The sequence below is a fragment of the Aspergillus eucalypticola genome, assembly GCF_003184535.1.
Source record: "Aspergillus eucalypticola CBS 122712 chromosome Unknown BO83scaffold_15, whole genome shotgun sequence".
In the NCBI taxonomy this organism is placed as follows: domain Eukaryota; kingdom Fungi; phylum Ascomycota; class Eurotiomycetes; order Eurotiales; family Aspergillaceae; genus Aspergillus; species Aspergillus eucalypticola.
This window is the reverse complement of record NW_020290289.1, coordinates 216,630-237,596: the sequence shown is the minus strand read 5'-3', so window position 1 is coordinate 237,596 and position 20,967 is coordinate 216,630. Positions and strand designations below refer to the sequence as shown.

General features: G+C 48.1%; 10 protein-coding genes and 1 non-coding gene across 11 annotated transcripts; 4 read left to right on the top strand and 7 right to left on the bottom strand.

Annotated features, from left to right (window-relative positions):
- Nucleotides 1–147: 147 nt before the first annotated feature.
- Nucleotides 148–1,064, bottom strand: BO83DRAFT_379155 (YbhB/YbcL family Raf kinase inhibitor-like protein). Its single transcript, XM_025531436.1, has one exon. The coding sequence runs from the start codon at nucleotides 776–778 to the stop codon at nucleotides 158–160; it is 621 nt and encodes a 206-aa protein (XP_025387218.1). The 5' UTR covers nucleotides 779–1,064; the 3' UTR covers nucleotides 148–157.
- Nucleotides 1,065–1,459: 395 nt separating this feature from the next.
- BO83DRAFT_t173 lies at nucleotides 1,460–1,567 on the top strand. The gene has a single exon. It is a non-coding gene; the product is annotated as a tRNA-Met (tRNA).
- Nucleotides 1,568–1,926: 359 nt separating this feature from the next.
- On the bottom strand, nucleotides 1,927–2,992 carry BO83DRAFT_427843 (uncharacterized protein; the record flags this gene model as incomplete). Its single annotated transcript, XM_025535372.1, has 2 exons — nucleotides 1,927–2,705; nucleotides 2,788–2,992. 2 exons carry the CDS (start codon nucleotides 2,990–2,992, stop codon nucleotides 1,927–1,929), a joined length of 984 nt encoding a protein of 327 aa, XP_025387217.1.
- A 109-nt stretch (nucleotides 2,993–3,101) lies between these two features.
- Nucleotides 3,102–3,614, bottom strand: BO83DRAFT_427842 (uncharacterized protein; the record flags this gene model as incomplete). The annotated part of the gene is made up of 1 exon (XM_025535371.1): nucleotides 3,102–3,614. One exon carries the CDS (start codon nucleotides 3,612–3,614, stop codon nucleotides 3,102–3,104), a length of 513 nt encoding a protein of 170 aa, XP_025387216.1.
- Nucleotides 3,615–5,110: 1,496 nt separating this feature from the next.
- On the top strand, nucleotides 5,111–6,346 carry BO83DRAFT_446730 (uncharacterized protein; the record flags this gene model as incomplete). The annotated part of the gene is made up of 3 exons (XM_025536613.1): nucleotides 5,111–5,332; nucleotides 5,379–5,412; nucleotides 5,610–6,346. Exons 1-3 carry the CDS (start codon nucleotides 5,246–5,248, stop codon nucleotides 6,344–6,346), a joined length of 858 nt encoding a protein of 285 aa, XP_025387215.1. The 5' UTR covers nucleotides 5,111–5,245.
- Nucleotides 6,347–7,225: 879 nt separating this feature from the next.
- Nucleotides 7,226–8,146, top strand: BO83DRAFT_389534 (uncharacterized protein; the record flags this gene model as incomplete). The annotated part of the gene is made up of 3 exons (XM_025532803.1): nucleotides 7,226–7,409; nucleotides 7,638–7,831; nucleotides 7,907–8,146. The coding sequence occupies 3 exons, from the start codon at nucleotides 7,226–7,228 to the stop codon at nucleotides 8,144–8,146; spliced, it is 618 nt and encodes a 205-aa protein (XP_025387214.1).
- A 434-nt stretch (nucleotides 8,147–8,580) lies between these two features.
- Nucleotides 8,581–10,933, bottom strand: BO83DRAFT_314783 (uncharacterized protein; the record flags this gene model as incomplete). Its single annotated transcript, XM_025527594.1, has 5 exons — nucleotides 8,581–9,933; nucleotides 9,991–10,044; nucleotides 10,132–10,287; nucleotides 10,371–10,758; nucleotides 10,833–10,933. 5 exons carry the CDS (start codon nucleotides 10,931–10,933, stop codon nucleotides 8,581–8,583), a joined length of 2,052 nt encoding a protein of 683 aa, XP_025387213.1.
- A 450-nt stretch (nucleotides 10,934–11,383) lies between these two features.
- BO83DRAFT_314926 (FAD-dependent oxidoreductase) lies at nucleotides 11,384–14,081 on the top strand (the record flags this gene model as incomplete). The annotated part of the gene is made up of 5 exons (XM_025527600.1): nucleotides 11,384–11,685; nucleotides 11,745–12,022; nucleotides 12,088–12,458; nucleotides 12,513–13,267; nucleotides 13,337–14,081. 5 exons carry the CDS (start codon nucleotides 11,384–11,386, stop codon nucleotides 14,079–14,081), a joined length of 2,451 nt encoding a protein of 816 aa, XP_025387212.1.
- A 449-nt stretch (nucleotides 14,082–14,530) lies between these two features.
- BO83DRAFT_446718 (ankyrin repeat domain-containing protein) lies at nucleotides 14,531–17,439 on the bottom strand (the record flags this gene model as incomplete). The annotated part of the gene is made up of 4 exons (XM_025536612.1): nucleotides 14,531–14,914; nucleotides 15,014–15,797; nucleotides 15,824–17,310; nucleotides 17,341–17,439. The coding sequence occupies 4 exons, from the start codon at nucleotides 17,437–17,439 to the stop codon at nucleotides 14,591–14,593; spliced, it is 2,694 nt and encodes an 897-aa protein (XP_025387211.1). The 3' UTR covers nucleotides 14,531–14,590.
- A 95-nt stretch (nucleotides 17,440–17,534) lies between these two features.
- Nucleotides 17,535–18,785, bottom strand: BO83DRAFT_446705 (uncharacterized protein). Its single transcript, XM_025536611.1, has one exon. The coding sequence runs from the start codon at nucleotides 18,296–18,298 to the stop codon at nucleotides 17,786–17,788; it is 513 nt and encodes a 170-aa protein (XP_025387210.1). The 5' UTR covers nucleotides 18,299–18,785; the 3' UTR covers nucleotides 17,535–17,785.
- An 811-nt stretch (nucleotides 18,786–19,596) lies between these two features.
- On the bottom strand, nucleotides 19,597–20,766 carry BO83DRAFT_446700 (uncharacterized protein; the record flags this gene model as incomplete). Its single annotated transcript, XM_025536610.1, has 1 exon — nucleotides 19,597–20,766. One exon carries the CDS (start codon nucleotides 20,764–20,766, stop codon nucleotides 19,597–19,599), a length of 1,170 nt encoding a protein of 389 aa, XP_025387209.1.
- Between the last annotated feature and the right edge of the window lie 201 nt (nucleotides 20,767–20,967).

Genomic DNA, 20,967 nt, shown 5'->3' with positions numbered 1-20,967 from the left:
CGAACAAACAATCAGATCACCTGACCATCCCTACCCGAAAATGATCGACCTGTCAGCGAGCATAAAAATATATGATTGCATAAAATAGAATTAGAATTAAGTATTCCACTAACTTAGCAAAGTTTCATAGTTCATCATCCATTCCACATTCCATCGATTAAGGCTCCCGCACAAAAGTGCCCACCCACTCCCCCCAAGCCAACACACTCTCCTTCTCCATCTCCAGCCACTGCAACAACTCCTCCTTCCCCCAAGGCTTCTCCTCCAACGCCTTTCCCAACGCCAACACCTGAAAGAAATACCGATGCGAGCCGTGTCCCAGTACCGGTCGCGGCCCACTCCACACATTCTGGTGCCAGTTCACCCCGTACTGAAATCCCCCTTGTAGTGCCCTCTTACTCGCGTCCGTCAAGGCAACATCATCTGAAGAGATACTGGTTTTGTCCTTTGAAAATCCGTAGTATAGCCCATGCACGATTGGATTCGGCAGCGGTGCATCGGCATCCTCGACAATGAGCACGTAGCTGTTGATTTTCTCCGTGGGCACGGAGTCGTTGGGTACCGTCCAGGAAAGAGGCGGGAAGCGGTTCGCGCCAACCTGAGTGTATTCTGCGGGTAGTGGAGACTGCGATGGGCCCACGGACGAGGTTACCACGATGGTGGGTTGAAGCGCCTGAACAACAGGGCTGATGCGCGTGAGTAGCTTTGCGTCGCGGCCTCGTTTGTTGCGCAAGAGACGCCCCAGGAAGGCCTCGATGCGGGGAGGGAGTTTGTCCATGGTTAGATTGGTTGAGTTTTGGCGGGGGACTGTTGGAGTGTGGAAGTCATTAGTCGAATTTTGAGTTGGGATGGCTGTTATTTAACTGTCAACGAAAGATATTAACGCCCCTATTGTATGCCCGAGCCCGATAGCGGGCCGCACTTGGAAGGATTAGGAAAACAATGTATCCCAGAGCCTATTTCCGGGTGGCCGTGAAACGGTGAAAGGCAAAGCTCAAGACCCACTAGGATGTACTGACTACTGATGGATCTTCACGAGCGGTTAGCCAGTTTGGCTATCGGATAGTGCAGAGAGTTATTCCGACGGTATATTGGTTTAAATTGGGCTCCCATTCTAAATATGCTGTGGTCATCTGATGACGTGCCAGCCAAAGACGGTGGCATCGGTAACCCATGGGCTTCGTATCGGGACTTTCGGAGTTTCCCAATGTAGAAATAAAATTACGTGTGGCGACGCTACTGCGGCGCCTTTGGGTAGAAAGTTGAAATGGTTGAAGCATAACCCTGTGCTAGACCCGCTGCTTAGGGGCTATGTAAGCTTAATCAATCTTATCGCCGGTTATGCACCTTAGTTGGGGACGGAAAGAGGAGAAAGGATGTTGCGGATTGATCATTGACTTCCTGCCTCTGTCTACTATTGCGATATATTGCTACAATAGTAAGTGCTCTTCAACAAGTCGTCTCGATGGTGTAGTTGGTTATCACGTGGGTCTCATACTACAGTATGACGTGGAAGCATAACTTCCATGCGATCCCAAGGCCGGGAGTTCGAACCTCCCTCGGGACAGATCTTTTTCCTTTCCTTAGTTTTTTCTTCCGCTTTGAATACAACTGTTCTTCTTCTCAAAAATAAACTCATTATTATTTTTTCCCGCTCCTTCATGTAGTCAAATTCACACATCACAGGCCTCCCTCATACATACTGGTAGTACTAGTAGCCTTCTTAAGTTGCCTTCATATCCACAACGTCGACTTCAGGTTGAATGAAGCCGATCTTCGGCAAAATATATTTCAATCACGCTAATATGACCAGGTGGGTGGAGTCATTCTTCAGCAGTACCTACTACCACTTTCTCTCCTCATAACCCTTTCCAGCCCTGTCATCATTTGCCAAACGACCTTTTTTAAATCCTCAGATGAAGCAGCCTATAGAATACCCTCCTCCCACATGGCTACACAAAGTGCCCAGGTGAAGTCGATTTTGCGCTGGCAATCATCGTCACACATCAATCTAAGTGCGGCTGGGTTGTATACGTGGAAATCTGGCTGATCCGCCTCAGTTAGATATTTAATCGAGAACATCTCGAGGGCCTCTTGCTCTTCGGGTCTTGTAGTTAGCCCCACGACCCTGGAGACAGCATGGCCACCTGAAACCACTTCTCCGGACCAAGGAATCGAAATGTCAAATCGCTCGGGCGTATGCTGCGTGTATCTTGAGTCATCCATGAGGTCGCTATACCCAGGGAGGGTCCCCTTGAACTTCCACCCTACTCTGAACCTCAGGTTTTCGGGGACAGCAACAGCATTTCCATAACACGATGACGAGCGTTTGACATTTGCCATATGAAGGTCGCCAGAATAATCAAAATCTCCGGTTCGTACTTGCGGTTCTCCATAGACTAAGTCATAAAGGGCTCCGAGCCGAGCATAAGCCCTCTTCAATGATTCGGGTCTCAAGTCTCCTTTGCACAAGGAAGGCACTATATCGCCTATTTCTCCAGATGCCATGTCATACCCAAGGTCAGTGAAGTCATGCATCGCCACCAGCGCACACAGAATGAGAACTGTAGTGTCGTCGCCTCGACTGTCGTAAAGCCCATTCGCGAAAACGCCATCGGTGCAACGGAACGCGCACAATGGGTTTGAGGTCGTCCCATACAACATATCCCGGCGCTGCGAGCAGCCTCTTCTCTTTCCATCTTGAACTAAGATCGCCCATAGTTGGCAAACTTCAGTGTCACCCTGTCGCCCACATATTCGTGACCAATGCCGCTCGCCCCCTCATACAACGGTTTCTGATCGCCTCCAGCTCTGCATCGCCCTGAGGCCGGCTTCCGATCGCGTAGTCGTACAGAAACTGAGTGTCTTGCATTGACCATACCCCGCCGTACGCTCCGCCATAGACGAAAAAGTCAATAGCACAACTCAGACTGTACACACAAGTATTACGCATAATTCCTCTAGCCTCGAAAGCCTGGAATATCTTTGCCATTTCGGCACTTCGGACCTGACCGACACCGTCTCCTTTAGGGAACACATTTCCCTCGATCACCGGATGGCCAACCCGACTTGGAAGCGCCGGAACAAACGTAATATACCCGTTACCCGTTGGAGACTGGTACACCCTTCACGCTTGCAGTGGCTCTCGCGTTCAAGCTCAAGTCGACGGAAACTGTTGCCGAGACGATAAGATTCCCCAGGTCCCCCACGGCAGCATTCCGAGCAAACAGTGGCCTGGTCACAGCGTCAACGGCGACACATAATCTGCAACTACAACCCTCGGTGGAACGACCCAGGCTAGTGGCTGTATGATAATAATCAAAATCTGCTACAAGCGCACTGTCGACAACAGAGCCAGGTAGCGAAAAACCCATGTCGCGCAGGTAATCTGGGTCGATTGCAGCTTTATCCAAACTCATACCAACTCTCAATGGTGGGTCTGCTCCGCTATTTTCCCAAGAGGCGTTGAAAACGTCCTGCATACGAGGCCTATGGATCGCTGGCTCCAGTCGCCGGACGCTCGTCAAAGATTCTTCAGACCTCTTCGAGTGCTTTTGAAGCGAGACGATTCTACCCAAGATAGATCTCGAGCAGGTGACTTCCTCTCGAACCATAAGTTACCGCATGCCAGTTTGTCAAGGTAAGGGCAACGACTTCCGCCCGGGCCTGCTCCCGTGAGTCCGGGAGTCATGCAGCTGCTGGTAAGACTGGCAGCCAAAGACCCTTGGCATTTCAGCAACACTCGGTACGTACTTTGTTTTTAATTGATGATTCTTTCTTCGGTCGCAGCGGCACAGCTTGGCTCTGTGCATCCTGACTTCAAGAGGTCGTCAACATGATCAGGAGAGCCGGGTTTCACAATCTGAAAGGAGCCTTCGACGGCATATTTAGCTTGGTGGGTACCGTCGAATCCCTGCAAAATGAGGTCTTACAGCTATTCGAATGAAGCTATGTTGGATGGTTCCTCGAGAAGCCACTTGAGAAGATCTTGACCACAAACTGTCGACATAATCTGTACCCTTTTGAAGTTAGTCTTGAAACCCTCTGGGGTTGGGGATTCTCAGCCTAACAGTCTCTTATCAATATCAGCCGGGAACTGAGTAGTGGTGGATTTGAAGCAAATATTTGTAAACTGGCAACGTGGTGCGACTACGAGTGATAGATAGATAAATACATTAATGAGGCACAATCCAGCAGAAGCCAATGTAGCTTTTAGATCCTTGATAGCTCAAAGGCATAGAATTGAACGTCACAGTTTATTCTATTGTCCTCTATTTCCCCGCTACGTTATAGTCCCAATTCGTCCACTTACCTCGAATTAAAGTTACTACAAATAAGTATCTGCTATCCCAGGGAATGTTACACAAGCCAGAACAATTCCCTGTTCAAGTTGTATAACGTAGGCGCTAATATATACTGTATAGCTTATTCATGAACCTTCTCCCAACCTTGACCCTAACACATTTCCTCTCGAGACTTGTTCTGTTTTAGTGCAAGGGATAGAGGGAGGTTATCAAATAGGAAATCTTTCATAACGCCTTGCTTTGTGTAACGGATGTTTTCTCTTTGTGGGCCTAATGTACGTTATGTGCTGTCATTCAACACCATTAACTATAGAGGGTAAACATTCCACTACTCGAATGACAAGTGCGCAGATCAAGCCCTTACAACCGCAACGCATGACTCCCATGCTGCCGGAGCCTGATGAAGACCCCATGAAGGGAAACATTTCCCTATGATACAGAATACATTGGGAAGTTCTTTTGCTGTCGACACAACAAGATGCATTATGGGCATGCTACATTCCTGGATAATGTAATTACAGGTAATAGTGAAGCTCATCGGGTAATTATTCCGATCGGTTCAAAGCAGGAATCCCGAACCCGCCGAGTGTAATCTAGCATGCGTCTCGTCTAAAGCTGCTGTCCTGACTTAAAGGAGAAGGTGAGGGTTGGGATTCCGCATGGAGTTTCCATAATCTTCTTCATAGGATATAATAACAGACAATCTAGTACATACGACCATAGGGTGTGGAAAACAGGGCTTCACGTCCGCTCAGCCGTACTTAAGCCACACGCCGGGAGGTTAGTAGTTGGGTGGGTGACCACCAGCGAATCCCTTCTGTTGTATGTTTTTATCTTCTATTCATTTTTGTTTCCTGTTTTTCTTGGCTTGATATTCAATTTTATTCGCTTCCATTTGAATTCATCGTGGTGACGCTGGAGCGCGTGGCCATTTTCTAATCATGGGAACCCGTGCGCGAGCTTCCAATTTACATCTAAATTCCCTGCTAGGCGAAGGTATCCTTGGTTTAGGCCGTTCAGGCGATGGCGTGCGTGGAAGCTGAGCTGATATCCGTGAGAAAGATTTTAATCTAGCACAGAAGCTCGCCTGACATAGCTCAGGGTGTAAGTAAGCCACACTCAAGGAGTCGACGATCTTAGCGACCCAAGCACTGAACGGATGCAACCATCATAGGTAGGTAATCTTTAGGAGAGTGTTCTCTTGAGGTACAGGAGATATTCGGGCCTGGCATTTACCAGGCGTGTAATTGCATTAGGGGTGCCAAGAAGATTGTCTTAACAAAATACTTTGTGATGTTGTCATAGACCTAGGACCTATTTCCGGCATCACCGGCCCACTTCTGAAGAGCAACGAAGATACATCAATGATAGCTAAAGTAGCAGAAGGCAGGGCTACCGCCGATCTGCAATACAGAAACAAGACTTTCTCAGCGAAAGGACCCAGCTCGCCACCGAGGTTACATTTAGACTTACCATCTTTTCACTGGTATAGTTCACGACTGGGTAAATGGTTTGCTGACCCCAGTGTTAGTGATGAAAAGCTGGCTGGCCCTGACTTAGCACCACTGGCCACCGGAATTCCAGCAACCTTCCAAGAATACTATACGTCGTCACAAGGCGAGGTGTGGCTGTCATCAAACAGTTTGGTGTATCCTGGCACCTCATTTAGGTTGCCCATCAGGTGCCTCCTATTGGGCGATGGAGTATATTTCCAACAACGTTTTCGGAAGGCTGGCTATCAGCACCTGGGGCTTAGGGCTCAGACTTCTTCACAGTTCGAGTCTGCAACCGACTGCAGGTTATGGCGTCTGCAAAGAGGCCTGGGTAGCAACGACTTTCCACGTTCGGCCTACAGGAATGGAGTGGGGCTACAGTCTGGGCTCGGAGGCCCCAAAATAAACCTAGTCTTGTCCGGCTGCGGCTGTTCGACGCTGATCCCCAAGGCAATTCAAATGGGTATGGCCGCCAAGGTACTTCAGATCACCATGACACGTTGCATATGGTACGACGGCCAGCGGCATCGCAACCCACCTTTCTCCTAAAGCCAATCAGAGATGGACATGATATGGAACCCATGGAATGAAATATCGAGAGTATGCAGCCGGATGAGACAATGGCATCCGCCATTCCGCGGCTGCTACCCTAATATTTGCACGACTTGTGCAGTTTCCAGGGCCCCTTCCTACAACACAAGCCGAAAGAAGTCTATGAGGTGTGAACCTCCTATAGCAAGATTAGTAACTATACGAGGCCGTGAGCCTTCATTCGTGACTCTCTAGGACTTATCGCTACTCGAAGTTTGATGAGGCACCAAAATTAGCACCAGAACTTGATATATCTGGGCTATAATGCAAGAAAATAACATTCATGATACTTCGTTGATGGTCAAAAATACAGAGTGCCAACCTTCATTTGGCTAGCTTTTACCAGGTCCATTAACCAGAAATGAGTCCGTAAGCGTAAGGAGGGTGCTTCTGATCTCGAATACCGCGGTGCATAATGTTGCACTCAAGTGCGTCATTATCGACTTGTATACCACCCTAAGGATAAGTGGCATCGAGGTTCGAGCAGGCTGGTCAGCACGCCGTCAATTTTCCCAGTAGAAGCAATTGGTGCAAGACACCGTCATCAGCTGGAGCCATCCATGGTAAATTTATATCATGTATGCTTCCGGCACATATCCGCGATGTACAGTTGTATCTGCATGCGGTTGACTGTAACAATAGATTGGGTTCATCCATGTCAGTATTCCTGCGAAGTCGCCGCGGAGTTCAGCTTCACCTTCATTTGAGGAGGGAGGGTTGCATGCAGCTCCCACAGATGCCTATATAATCCCGGGACAATCCCTCCACGAGAATCGTTTATCCTTCATTGACAACCGAATCACCTACAGAGTCATCTTACACTAGAACACCGCAAAAATGTCTGGAGACGAGACTGAAGAACACTGGTTCAGGGTGATAAACAACAGTGGTGCAGCACAGAAGTATATTTTCTTTGCTCCACCTCCCAGCCCCGACTTTTTGACTCCTGCCTGGATTGCAAGCGACAACATTAACAATGAGACGGTCTGGGATATCCACACCACTGCGTACCTCTATGCCGGTATGTCGATTCATTATGTGTTTATCTTTCTTGTAGCCAGAACCGACCCACAGACCGTTCAGAGACCAGGCTGATGCGAAACACAGGAGTTGGAACACTTGAAGGGAACCATGTCAATATTGATCAAAGTCATTGGTGGGATTCAGGGATTAGACTCGGAGGCCCAGGTAGTTGTATCTATAAAGCGCTCGATGCTATTCCCCTGATAAGCACTGACACAATGATCAGAAATATTCAACCTTGTCTTCGAAGAAGGAGGTGTCAAGCTACAGGAGACAGGAGAAAACGCCGAGTCTCTAAATACCTTTGCTGTTTTCACCAAGGACATCCCAAACGATGACAAGACCTACGTGCTTGCCTTTGGAAAACGCCAACAACCAGACGATCCCGAAGACCTCGGACCTGTTCATGCGTGCGCAGCGGTATGTCCGTAATTCCTGCGATTTATTCCCATCTGCCCGCTTTGTTTCTGTTAATGACGCCACTTGTCTTTCTAGATTCCCGTCAAGCCAAACAACAGTCAGCATGTGACCCCTATTATCCAGCTTCATGTCTCCAACATCCCCACGACCCCGGGCGACCTGGTCGATTATGGTGACTTCAAAGAGAAGTCTGCACACATCAACTTTGCAGGCCATACTGAGGACGCAGCTCTCTGTACCGTTCTCCACAAAACAGGCGAGGACAGTAATGCTGTATGGGACACTGCTTACGATAACACACTCCCTGAGTTTTAGACCTGTTTGTGCTCAAGTAGATGCAGGCTGGATTTTCTATTGCTCTAAAAGCTGAGGGATAGCTCTCATCGCTATTGGCAGGAGTCGGGTGATAGATCTTCGATTGATTAGCTAGCCTGTATCAGATCAATGTTAATTCTCTGCATTTTCGTAACGACAATAGAACGTACAGATTCAGATAAACAGAGTATATAAACCAAGGTTTATATAAAGTATCCAGCCATTCTAACCAAAATTTCGGGTTAGTATAGTATGCTCCCGGGGTTTCCCTTAGTATGCTGACAGTATCTCTGAATGCTTTTGACCGAATGATGTTCTTATCAATCCACCGTTGGATTTAATAAGATTGCAAGTAACCAGCATTCTCAGAAATAATTTTCCACCGCACTCAGATATTGCATCTCATGATCCCAAAGAGCCTTGAAGTGTCATGGTCAGCGTAATAGGTGCGATGGAGCAGTACACCTTACCCAGTCAAACATTTCCAACGCAGAATCCCCCGTCAGTATGTCATGCATCATACTTGGGGATCGTAAGAACGTCTCTGCGTTTTCTCCATGATTCTGCCCTTCTTGAGCCCCATATGAGGCAAGCAAGGGACCCGCCCCGCCATATCCCAATAGATCTAGCATTGTGCCAATTATACCTGCAGCTTTGAGGGTCTCCGATGATGGCCTTGGTGAGCTCCTCCAGGATATTTGGGAGGCCTTCAATAGCTCAATTAGATCAGCCTGGGGCGTAATTCCCACAGTTCTGCCATTTTTCGATTGTGTTATCACCTCCAAAGATAATACCATGGCAGCTGTCATGCAATCAGAATTTGAGCGAGATGCCCCGAACCACGCTAGCTGCTGATTGTGTGTTTTAGCCAGAACTTGGAATAGTTCAGAATAGAGAGTTAGAACCTGCTGGGCTGCATCCACGCACACGGACCTTAGTCCCTTATGAGGCTCTGGATAAAGAGCCGTCAAGTAATGGCGATGTAAGATGCATCGCGCGCGCTGATACGTTATTTCCAAATAGTATTGTTTGATCACAGTCTCGTCATCTGATGCCCGTGTCTCTGGAGACTGCAACTGAAGTATGCTGGGCAAGCGACTCTTGGTATTTTCCAGTTTCATATTTAATTCAAGAGTTCTTTCGGGGAGTAGGGAAGGGTGTGAAGCCATGTCGCCGACTTCGTTGGCAACAGACAACATCTGCTCCATTGCCGACATGTATACAATGTTGCTGGCCACCTCATCTGCGGGGCGCGAAGGCGGAAGGACAGTAGTTCCTGGGCCAAATTCGCTATCCAGAAGGTTTCTGGGGCGCCTCACATCGCCTAGGCTCTGGCTAATAACCCGGGGTAGACCTGTATGCCATGCGAGTATGGAGTCGATCGTGATCAATACAAGCCATGCTCTGCGCCGCATTTCTGCTTCAAAACTCGATATCTGGAGTTGGTAGAGCTGAGGATCCCGATGATATCCCATCATAATTGCTAGTCGCGACACAATGCTGAGTAACATTGGGAGTCCTGTTTTGTAGTCGTTGCTTTGGAGATACTCGATGCCGAGGTATAAGATGGATGCTTCAACTTTATAAAGGCCCGGAGTAGCGAAATTTGACTTCGCCAACGCAACTGCACCATTATTACGGTACACATAAAATGCTCTAGGCAAGTCTAGCGAGGACACTTTCGGATCTCCCGTATGCTGGATGTATATCCCACAAGAGAGGATTGAATACAATAGGGCGATCCAAGAGACCGGTGCTCCGGCGGGGTTATCCCAGAATCTCAGGTACTGTTGAAAACCTGCGTTAGATATTTATATTATAGCTCAGTTATTGATGGCATGTACTTCGCTTTTGAACGTCGGGGCGTGAATGATGACTGCAGGACTTGTTAGATCCGTCTCGAGGTAGTTAAGGATGTATGTAAGATAGTAGGGGTTTGAGTACGTACTTAGCGATGGTTCCCTGGAGTTCAGACAGCGATCGACGAGCAGATCTGCAGTTTCGCGAGGCGGTAGTGCATTTAAAAGCTCCGCCATGTCCATCATCTGTGAAATTCCCAGTAGCAGGACTGGGCCCTCCGGCCGGGAGATCCTATCAGTGTCTTGGCCATCATTATCGTTCCAATCCATTCGATTGAGCTTCTGGGCCTGATATATACGTTAAGACATGTCATGATGGAAAACCCCTCCTAGGGGCAGAGCCAAACATCTCTGGTGTGACTCACCGCATCATTCATAATTGCCTGCCAGTGACTTGGATTAACGAATCGAGTCCCGCTTTTCCCAGCTAGAAAGCAAATAGTTAAGGAACTTCTTCCTGTGGGAACTTGTGATTTCGTCGAAGCTATTTCACATTCGCTAGAATTTCTGCTGGAACATTCGCCAACATGAAGCCTATCATCCCGAGACGTGGAAGAAGAGTTGCAATCCCGCGTGACTTGCCTTTCTAAGAAGAGCAATCTTTCCTTTGAGATTTGCAAGTTATCGTGGACGTCAATAGGTTCTGGCTTCCCCGATGTACGGGGGTTCGAACGCTCGGTATTGTATTGACAGGCTGCATCCTGGCCTCGTTTCCGACAGTTTGTGCAGGGGCGTTCCCGGCTACATCTCAGCCTTTAAAGATGTTATGCAATGTCAAACAATAACAAAGAGATCGATTGTCATTTCGTTATTCTTTCAGCACATACTTTTTCTCCCTGCATGACGTGCATGACAACAGAACCCGGGGCTTCTGTTCTCGGCGTTTCCGATCTCTCTTTGTGAAGATTGTAGTATGTGATGCCGTCATGATGGAAACCATAAGAAACAATAAAAAACAATAATCTCCTGGAGAAAAAGGAGTATAGGTGGACTTGGGATCATCGGGTTTCTTGTAAGTTGCGTTTTCGGATTTCTCGGGTTTCTCGGCTTGAGGCTTGGACCCACTGCGTTTCATGAAGGAACGGTCCTAAATTCTCCTATACCTTCTAACTACATTGAGCTTTGATCGACCTTTTCCATGGTTTTAGTTTAATCAAAGTCATGACACTTTGCGTAACCCAAATGGAGCGTGCTAACACTTATGCTGGATTTCTCTCTTATGCTAAATTACACTGACTACTTTAGATGGGTCCACCCGAGTAGACAGACATAAAAGACCATGGCACCTCCAGTCGTCGTAATCGTGTCGGTCCCTCACACACTGCCTGTTATTCATTAGGGCGACATCTTTGGAAACTCTGAAATTATAGAGTATATCATGGCAGATTCCAAATCCAGGTTCCGCGTTGTGATTGTGGGCGGTTCAATCGCCGGGCTTACACTCGCTCACTGTCTGCTTCGAAACAACATCGACTTTGTTGTGCTAGAGTCCCATGCGGATATTGCACCCCAGGTTGGTGCATCTATTGGTATTCTTCCAAACGGTGCCCGCATCCTGGACCAACTAGGCCTTTACGACGACGTTCTCAGTCAAGTGGAGCCTCTCACTAGAACTTTCACGTGGACTAATGATGCCAAGCCCATCACCGACACAGTTGCTCCCCTGACTATATGTGAAAGGTAAGCCAATATATCCGGTAGTTCTCGAAACTTATACACTGGCGACATTTCTAATCCAGCAGACATGGTTATCCGGTTGCGTTCCTTGATCGCCAAATTCTGCTCAGCATTCTGTACGAGGGCCTGGGAGACAAAAGACATCGTGTTATGGTGAACAAGAAGGTGACTGAGATAGAGCATACCCCTGAAAATGTTATGGTCTACTGTGACGATCAATCCGTTTTTGAAGGTAATCTTGTTGTTGGAGCCGATGGGGTACGGAGCACAGTGAGACGACAGATGTGGCAGCATATGGAGTCTCGAGGGATGGAGCATGAAGCCCTCAAGGAGAAAAATTGTACGATTCCACCATACATAAAGCAGCAGCTTCATATGACCCTCACTCATTCTTATGTGGTACAGTGATGACATCCGAGTACAACTGTGTATTCGGTATATCTTCAGCTACCCCCGGACTGAGACCAGGACATGGACATCGGACCTTCGCGGAGGGCTATTCCATACTGACGATCATCGGCAAAGAAGGGCGGGTTTACTGGTTTTTCTTCACCAAAATGGACAAAACTTACCCCGCATCTCGAATTCCCAGATTCAGTCAAGATGAGATCGATAGCCATCTCGCCCCCTATCTACAGAAGCCGATCACCCCTGACGTACCGCTTGCTGAGATCAACAAAAGAGCAATTGTCAGGACTTTTGTATCCCTTGAAGAGGCTGTCTATAAGCATTGGTGTGTCGACCGATATGTTTGCATTGGTGACTCGGCCCATAAGGTGCGTCTGATCTCTCGAGTACTACCAGAATCTCATCTAAGATGTTGAATATAGATGACACCAAACCTGGGCCAGGGCGGCAACAGTGCAATTGAGAGCGCTGCGTCGCTTGCAAACAGCCTCTCTACTCTAATTAACGGCCCTACCAAACCAAGGACAGATGTTCGGGATATCCATCAGTGTCTGCAAGTATGGCAGAACATCCGCCAGAAACGGCTTGACCATATTTCACAGTCAGCTTACGACTTGACCAGAATAGAGGCTCTAGCTGGTCTTAAGGAAAAGGTCATTGGGCTTTATCTTCTTCCATATCTTAGTCAATACTTGGTCGATCAAACGTCCGCTACGATTATTGGAGCATCAAAGATCGACGGTCTACCTCTGCCACCAAAGTCCTTAGCATGCACCATGCCGTACCTGGATGATGACAACGGAGTCTCCAGACAGGATAATGTGTTATGGAAGCGTGCTCTTTCAACCGTTCCTCTTATTGTCTGTTATGCTGCTGCGCAAAAGACAATGGGGACGTTGATAACTCAGACTGGCCCCTTCATGGTGTCTTTGTTTGCCGAGGGCGTATGGTCTGCAGCTAATGGGGAGATCCTCAACCTAAGCAGACCACTCTATCATATGCCATTCCTGGACAAGCTGTTTCTGCCTGCGATTACGTGTTTCTTGCCTTCTATCAGTAGATCTGATCCGCAATCCCGCACTCAAATGCTATCATTCATGGCCGACATTGGCCCCATCTACGGAATATGGCTGTTGGAAAGTTATCGCAAGGCACATTCCTGGTATGAGCTCATACTGTAAGTTCACCTACTCGAAAATATATCTTCCCCTTTTCCAGAAAATATGGCTAAATAAAAACCGAATAGCCCGATAGGCGCGGGAATCGCGTTCCAATTGAAGGGCATTGGAAAGTTTGCCCCAATCTACTACGCACTGGAGCATATTCGGTCGCCCCTTTCAAGCCTTCTATCGGGGGCAAAGCATCAGATAACGCAGGAGGCCTCGAGCTCGTTGCTGATCGCCATGCTAACGGGATACTATTTCCCTACATTCGCAAACTTCGTGGCCCCAACGATTGAATCGCGCCGCAACTACAATGCCATTTGGCAACTGTTTCCTGTCGTCGTACCTCTGCTACAGGCCCCCTTGCGTCTGGTCAAGAGAGCTTTCGGGAGTAAGGAGAAGCCACAACAGAAAGAAGAACGTAAGGAGAATATGCGTTACGTCCGGTACGCATATGGCACGTTCGCCTTGATCTCTGGACTTACGTTTCTCCACGCTCGATGCACTGTACCAGCTCATACTTCGTTTGCTAGTGCCTTTCTTCCTGGGTTGAGAGGCCACCTGGAGCCCGTCACCTCATTTTCTGATGGCATTGCGAGGTTCCTCCAGTATGATGAAGTAATATCCATGGCTAGTGGCTTTATGTGGCTCACGTTGAAGTTCAAAGAATTGAAAGATGCTGGTGCCTCGTTCTCTTGGTTGAAGGCTGTTGGGGGACTGGTGGGGACTACAGTTACTCTTGGGCCTGGGACCACCTTTGCGCTGGGTTGGGGCTGGAGAGAAGAGATGATGCATAGACTGGTTCGTGATAAACAGTCATCAGTGTGAAATATGACTGTATTCTGCATGCTCTGACGGCTGTGTATGCAGCTTTCACGGCTAGTTTGTTGCGTAAGGATACGAATGCGAAAATCCAATAGCTTGCCTACAAGGCTTGAAGATGACCAAAAAAGATGGTATAGAATGGAATTGAGATTAGTATATAGGTATTTGGTATTATCAGATTGTAGTATGGGTCATGCGCGAAGATGATGGTCTCCTGTCTCCTGCAAGCCCGAGCTAAGGATGCCTTTGGAAAGGAACTGATGTTCCACTTTGACGCGTAACAGGAAGTATATGAGCTGAGCCCGTTAGGCCCTTACTGTGAGCGTGATAATCGTATTTTTTTTATTGCTTGAATGTAAATATGTACACGAGAAGAGATGTAGCCTCGCCACCGCACCACGTCCATATCAGCCGAGAAGGGGAGTGCACCATGAGCGCCTTTACAGATGGATCTTGTCTATAGATGAACTGTTGAAAAAAACATCAATGGGTCAGATGTCTCACTGGCGCCTTCAATAATCATATGGTGTATAGGACGCTGCAACAACCTGGATTTCGCGCTTCAATGTTTCCCTATCAAGTGGCAGAACCGCATAATTATTGAACTTGTTCTTTGTCGACAGATGATCTATGAGCAACTGCATGACTTTTCTGCCTTTCTCTTCCTCCAATTCCCAGACTGCGGGAGCATCGATCCACCAAGCTTGGGCCCACCACCAGGCTGGATGGCCAAAGGAATCCGGAATGCTGGCATCTATTATCGGGCAACCCAGCAGCAACGGAACTGCACGATGCGGGGATATTCCGTCTATCATGTACTGCCATTTCCTGCTGAACTTTGACGGAAGGTCTTGTCCAGAAGGCCGTGGAGACATACCACATAGGTAAACAGCCCAAGATAAGGGTGTTCTCCCGAAAATATCCTGAGAATTGACATCCACACGACCCGACTGCAGGGGCTTACATAGCATGGCTTCATGTCCACACATTGCGGCTACCGTAAGTGGAAATTTTCCTGTCACACTTCTACAGTCAACCTCAGTTCCTGAGGCCTCAAGAAGAATGTCCACTGCCACTGGCTTATTTGTCTGAACGGCCCATAACAAGGGCGTCCATTGATGTTTGTCTCTGGAGTTCACATCAACACGTCCCGTGCTGAGTAGCACATACATGGCTTCTTTTTGCAATTGATCCCAACATTTTTTGGGGTCAGGCGAACGATTGAGCGTTTCACTGTTTGGTCCTGCGGCCCATGAGAAAGCCGTCCTTCCCTGACCGTCCTTCCCATCTATATCGACAACCCCGCTCTCAATAAGGATCTTCATCATCTCAATTTTGCCTTGTTCGGCGGCATGTGACAAAGCATCTCGACCCCTTCCATCGCGTAGCGTTACGTCGCAACCAAGCTCAAGGAGCTTTCTCATTGTAGACCCATTGTTTCCAGTTACTGCCCAGTGGATGGCAACTCCCCCGTAGGAGTCCAACCAACGAAGACTGTATGGGGAGGAAAGTAGGACACTGCAAACATCCCTTTTACCTCGAGTGATCGCAATATGCAAAGCGTTTGTGGGGCTGGCAATAGTGACTCTAACAAAGCTGAGCAGAAATTCCACGATTTCTGCCTTGGAACACTTAATCGCATAGATAAGCGGTAGCGAACGACAGTTGAGCTTATGGTTCAGATCGATTTTGCCAGTGAGGTAGAGATATTCAATATGGCTACATGACCACCTTTGATAGCGTACTCCACCAGACACAAAGCCATAGAATGTCTTTTCATTTGGATTCGCTTGCTGTTGACCACATATTGTTTCATTCGATCAATAACCCCAGCCTCAAGCAAGGAGTTGTCGACAGAGGCATCTGAACTCGTATTGCAACCAAGTAAGGCCCTGATTGCGAGTGTGTTACCCATGTAGACAGCCGCACCCATTGGGCTGTGATACCTTCCCATTTGCTTCCACATCTGTGGCGTACGTAGAAGTTCCAGGCGGATGAGGTGGTCCAAGTTCAATTCTGCTAGAACGTATAGAGGCGTGACCTCGGCTCCATATCGGCGAATGAGACATTGTGTAAGGGCATTTCGGATGTACATGAAGTCCTGGAATGACAAAGAGAACGCTTGCAGGAAGGCAGCTTGCGAAGTGCCTCCAGCCTCAGCCGCATTGCTGTGAGGCAGGAGGCTATGGATAGCATAATTGAGGAATGGGGTTTCTGATTCTGAATTCTTGTCCTTGGCTATGGGTGGCCATACATAGCGGTTTGGAATCTCGCTTACGGCCATGAACTTGATTTGACAGATGTATCGGAAGCAGATTTGTGCAAGCTCGTTATGGGCGTTCCCGATTGTGTTCGCGCTTGAACCAGCCTGGAGTTTGCTAAAACCGTCCCGTCGTAGTAGGAAATCTCGCACTGACTCGTGAATGAAATGTACTATGCGAGCTTTGGTGCGGGTAATCTCCACGAGGCCTTTGGAGACGTTGAGGATGAAGTTCTCAATATGCGGATCAATGTGCCATTCGCCTTCTCTTTTGATCAAGCCGTTTTTGGTAAACATCACCGCGAAGTAGATCTCATCCTTGGACAGTGGGCATTGTGCAAACAAGATGAGTCGAAGACAAAAGATAAGGTCATCAATTTCATCAGTGTCTCTGGTCAGCATATCGGTGAAAAGCTCATCAAGCCCGTCTGGGATTTCATCCAGCCGTTGACGTACGGCGTGGATTTGGCCCTTGGCGAACGCATCGTTTAGCGACCGAACTACAAGTATAACCCAGAGAAATACACCGGATGCTCGAGCGCACACTTCTTCTCTAATCTCTTGGAGCATTTTTGACTTGCCCCCTCTCAATTTCGTCTCAACGTACTTCCGCATGTCGCCTTGATGCTCCTGCTGGTACTCCAAGACCCACTCAATGCCACGTTCAATATTGAGTTGTGGATAGTGTCTGCTGGCCAGACAGATTCTCAAATGGACATCGCATGCATTCAAAGAGTGCCCCAAGTGCTCGAGGAACGGTATCATGTCCTCCATCTCGACTTGATCGCATTCGTCCAGAGCATCAATGAAGAAGAACACGTAGCGGTTATTCAGCAATCGGATGAGCGATAACAGCTGATGTTTCAAGTCTCGGATTGTCCAATTTATGCCGTCATCTTGACTTAGCATCTTCGCTGCAAAGCTAAAGTAGGGCTGCTTGGCACTCGATGGAACGGCAGTAGACGAGAGAAGCTGATGCAAGAGTGAGCGATACATACCCACAGTGAACCTCTCCAAGTCCACCCCTTGGGCATGGAAAAAGAAAGAGGAGATTATTGTGTCTTTCGCATTTTGCTTTGCCTTTGAAAGAAGGTGTTTCATGAGCGTCGACTTTCCGGCTCCGGGCTTCCCTTCAATCCAAAAAAATCCTCCGTGACTTTTCAAATCCTCCCCGCTCATCCATGTCTTATATTCTGGTCGTTCTAATACCCAAGTGCATGTCGTATCAAGGGGATCCATAATCTCGTCCAGGCGATACTGGGCATGGGGAAAGGTTAACAGATCAAGGCACGCCTTTTCTCGTTCGTTACTGGAGTCTTCAAAAGTCTCTGCGGGTCTTTTTCGCGGATTTAACTGGGAGGTAATTATATCTGCCAGGAAATCATTTGACGCTCAGTAAAGTACACAGCTAAAAGAACCTAGTGGAAGCTATGAACACAAAAGTTGCTTACATACCCTGGGCCAGGCCCGCTGATGATGTCGCATTTGAAATGGGATTCTGATCCAGGAGAGCACGCATGCAAGCCGCTGCACTCGCAGCTGCGTAGTATTGCCAAGTATCATTCTTATGGCTATCAGCGTAGTCGCTTACTCCTTTGATCAGGATGCAAGGGATATTGTCCCATACGCCAGCCCCTTTCATCTCAAAACCAAGAACTTCCTCGCGCTTAGAAATTCTGTCTCGATCCTTGGCAGAGCACATCACAGTATCTCCAGAGGCAAGCCGGCCAATATGGATATACGGAGTCCCATCAGAGTGCACACGACGGCGGTCCACGACACTTGGGTCCCCGCTGGCATCACTCATACACAGACAGCGTACGCGATGCTTGTATTCAGCTTTAAATAGGATATCGCTTTTGATACCAGGATATGGCACATCCTTGCTACCTTGTATAGTCTGAAGATGCCCCTGTTGGTCTTTGGAGAGGTCGCCATGACGCGACTCTAAGCAGGTCATGAATGAGGATCTGCAGACTCGCTCGCCCTAGATTGGACTCTAACGTATTCTTGCGCACAAATCGGTGCGGGAGTCTATTCCCCAAATTATATTGAATAATCGCGCTGCTAATTATCACATCGCCGAGGAAAACATCTCTCCTGCGTTGTGTTGGACCCACGTCCGTCCTGTAAGGCACTCCTCCACAGATCCCTATTAGAAGGGCCAGTTCGATGCCCGGGTAGCTTTGTTTGATATTACTGGCCACGCTGGACGATTCGGCTTTCCCACAACCACCCATGTGGGCCAGAACCACATTGTAACACCCAATGCGGCCCAGCGTATAGTGATTGGGGTCGTTTCATACAGGACCGTATTTTTCATAGACAGTTCTATCGTAGACCGTGTCAAACAGCGGTATCGCCACTTCTGCCTCCAGGGGAAGCGGGCATATAATTGCGATTGTAAATTGAGCATGACTGAGGTGGTGGAAAGCTTCTGTTGGCATTCTGTGGATATAGTATGGGCAGTACAGGTGGTGAAAGAAAAAAAACAAGGTGCTATTCGGGGGCCAGTCGGTAGTGGCAGGTTCGATTGTTTTATATACGCCGGCGCATGCAACTATGCCCTATATGGAGAAGGCGCAGCAGCGAGTTAGTCTTAAGCGCGGCTCCGGATTGCGCCTTTCCCCCAGGCTAATCTTATCGTCGGAATTTGACTGGCTGCTTCTGATTACAGAAGCTGGGGTGTCTTCCTGCCTTGCGGCCACGATGACTGCCAACCTGCACATTTGTGCCTGACAGAGGCGCTCGGAGTACGATGTTGCATGGACAGAATCGCATCACTAGAGAAAATTACTCATTCTCAGCCGTACTTGGCTGTTGCTATGGATCAATCAAGTACATACGACCACAGGGTGTGGAAAACAGGGCTTCCCGTCCGCTCAGCCGTACTTAAGCCACACGCCGGGAGGTTAGTAGTTGGGTGGGTGACCACCAGCGAATCCCTTCTGTTGTATGTTTTTGTTTCCATTTTCTGCTTTTTGTTTGAATGGATGATGGACTGTGTGTGAAACCGCGTTTCTTTTCATTGGTGTGGTTGGCGGAACAAGCATTAAGTGGTCAGACGGGGGAGGGGGGGGGGCATGAGTAGACCTGGATCGGCCATACTGGTCTAGAGAACATTCTGATGTCAATTATACACACTTTTTATGACGCATCTAGCATTTCTATGCGCCGAAAGCCTTAGAGCTCGCTTACATACAGAGAGAAGTGACAAAAGGAAATGGTAACGTATACACCAACCACAAATGCAACCTCCTAGGATTCTCCTATCTTATTTACCCATGTCGGATCTGCCGAGGGCCCAAACAAAAACTTGAAAAAGTTCAGATATGCAAGCCCCGTATATGTGACTGGGATATAATGAGCTCCCCGTCTGATCCACGACATTGTGCACCGCGCAGCCCAGTCAGCCGACACAATCGCAATTCCCATGCGAGAATTGAATGCTGCAGGGACGATATGTCGATATATTACCTTGTCTGACTTGTACAGAGCACGAGCGTAGGGTAAGAATGCTCTCTTTGACGCGGTGTATCGTACCATCTCAGGCACACCCCAGGCAGAATGAAGCTCTGCTTCGCTGCCAACGTACCAGATTTCAGGTAGAACCTTGGTTCTCTGAGACTGTGCGGACTTTTGTTGCATGAAAAGCTCAATTAAACGAACTGATGAAATGCAGTTTGAGTCCATGGCCTCTGGACCCTTGGTTCCATGGGCGAGAATGATGATGTCTGCCTCTTGAAGGATTGGGCCGACACGCGAGAAGTCTTCGTTGTTCCAGTCTTTGCCGAACTGCAGGTTGTGTATGCTTTTGACACCTTCGGCGCGTACTTGCTTCTCCATCGCTTGTCCAAATGCCCCCGATCCACCCGTCATGACCACCGTCTTGTTTTTCAGCGAGTATGCAGTACCCGCAACCCAGTCGAATAGCTTCACCATAGACCCCATATAACGATCTGGGTAGATATGGTGCAAGGAATGGTACTCCGGTCCCACAAATGCCCAGCTATGATCTTTGGGTACTTTGTCAAGTGCGATATGATTGGAGTCCTGGCCGTTACTAATGATAACAAAAAGAGAGCGAACGGTTTGTACGACGAGGACGATAGAAAGGGCCTTCGAATCGAGACGTTTAATATAACAATTCAGGATGGTAGCAAGGATCCAGCCGATGATGCTTCCGAGCAACTGACATATTAGCTCGAGAGGAAGAGCAATCAAGGCATTTGGTTTGACGTATCGCTGATTAAATTGAAGAGATCGGGGGTAGTAGAGGTGATGATACTGGTGACAGCGAGAAAGAAAGCGGAGGATTCGCCAGCGAGATCTCGACCATTTGTGTAGGAGAAAGTGAACAATGTCAAAGAATATAGTACCAAATATATAGAGGTAAGAAGCAGAAAGGACCACATTAAGCATCGCCATTATGTGCTTGCAGGTGTGATGATGTTTGTAGTTGTTAAGATTCTTGGAATGAGCATTGTAGAGCAAGAAAAGCTACATCCAGTCCTCTTGGAGCACGTCCTCTTAAATGACACAGCACAGCAGTCGCCCCTATTTCATTTTCTTTTTTGTTTCCAGGGCTCTGTATATACTTTGCGCCGTTTATGTTGTTCTCCTGGATCT

Excerpts from the sequence above, each read along its gene's own strand:
- BO83DRAFT_379155 (XM_025531436.1), bottom strand. The coding sequence starts at position 778 with ATGGACAAACTCCCTCCCCGCATCGAGGCCTTCCTGGGGCGTCTCTTG.
- BO83DRAFT_446705 (XM_025536611.1), bottom strand. The coding sequence starts at position 18,298 with ATGACCTGCTTAGAGTCGCGTCATGGCGACCTCTCCAAAGACCAACAG.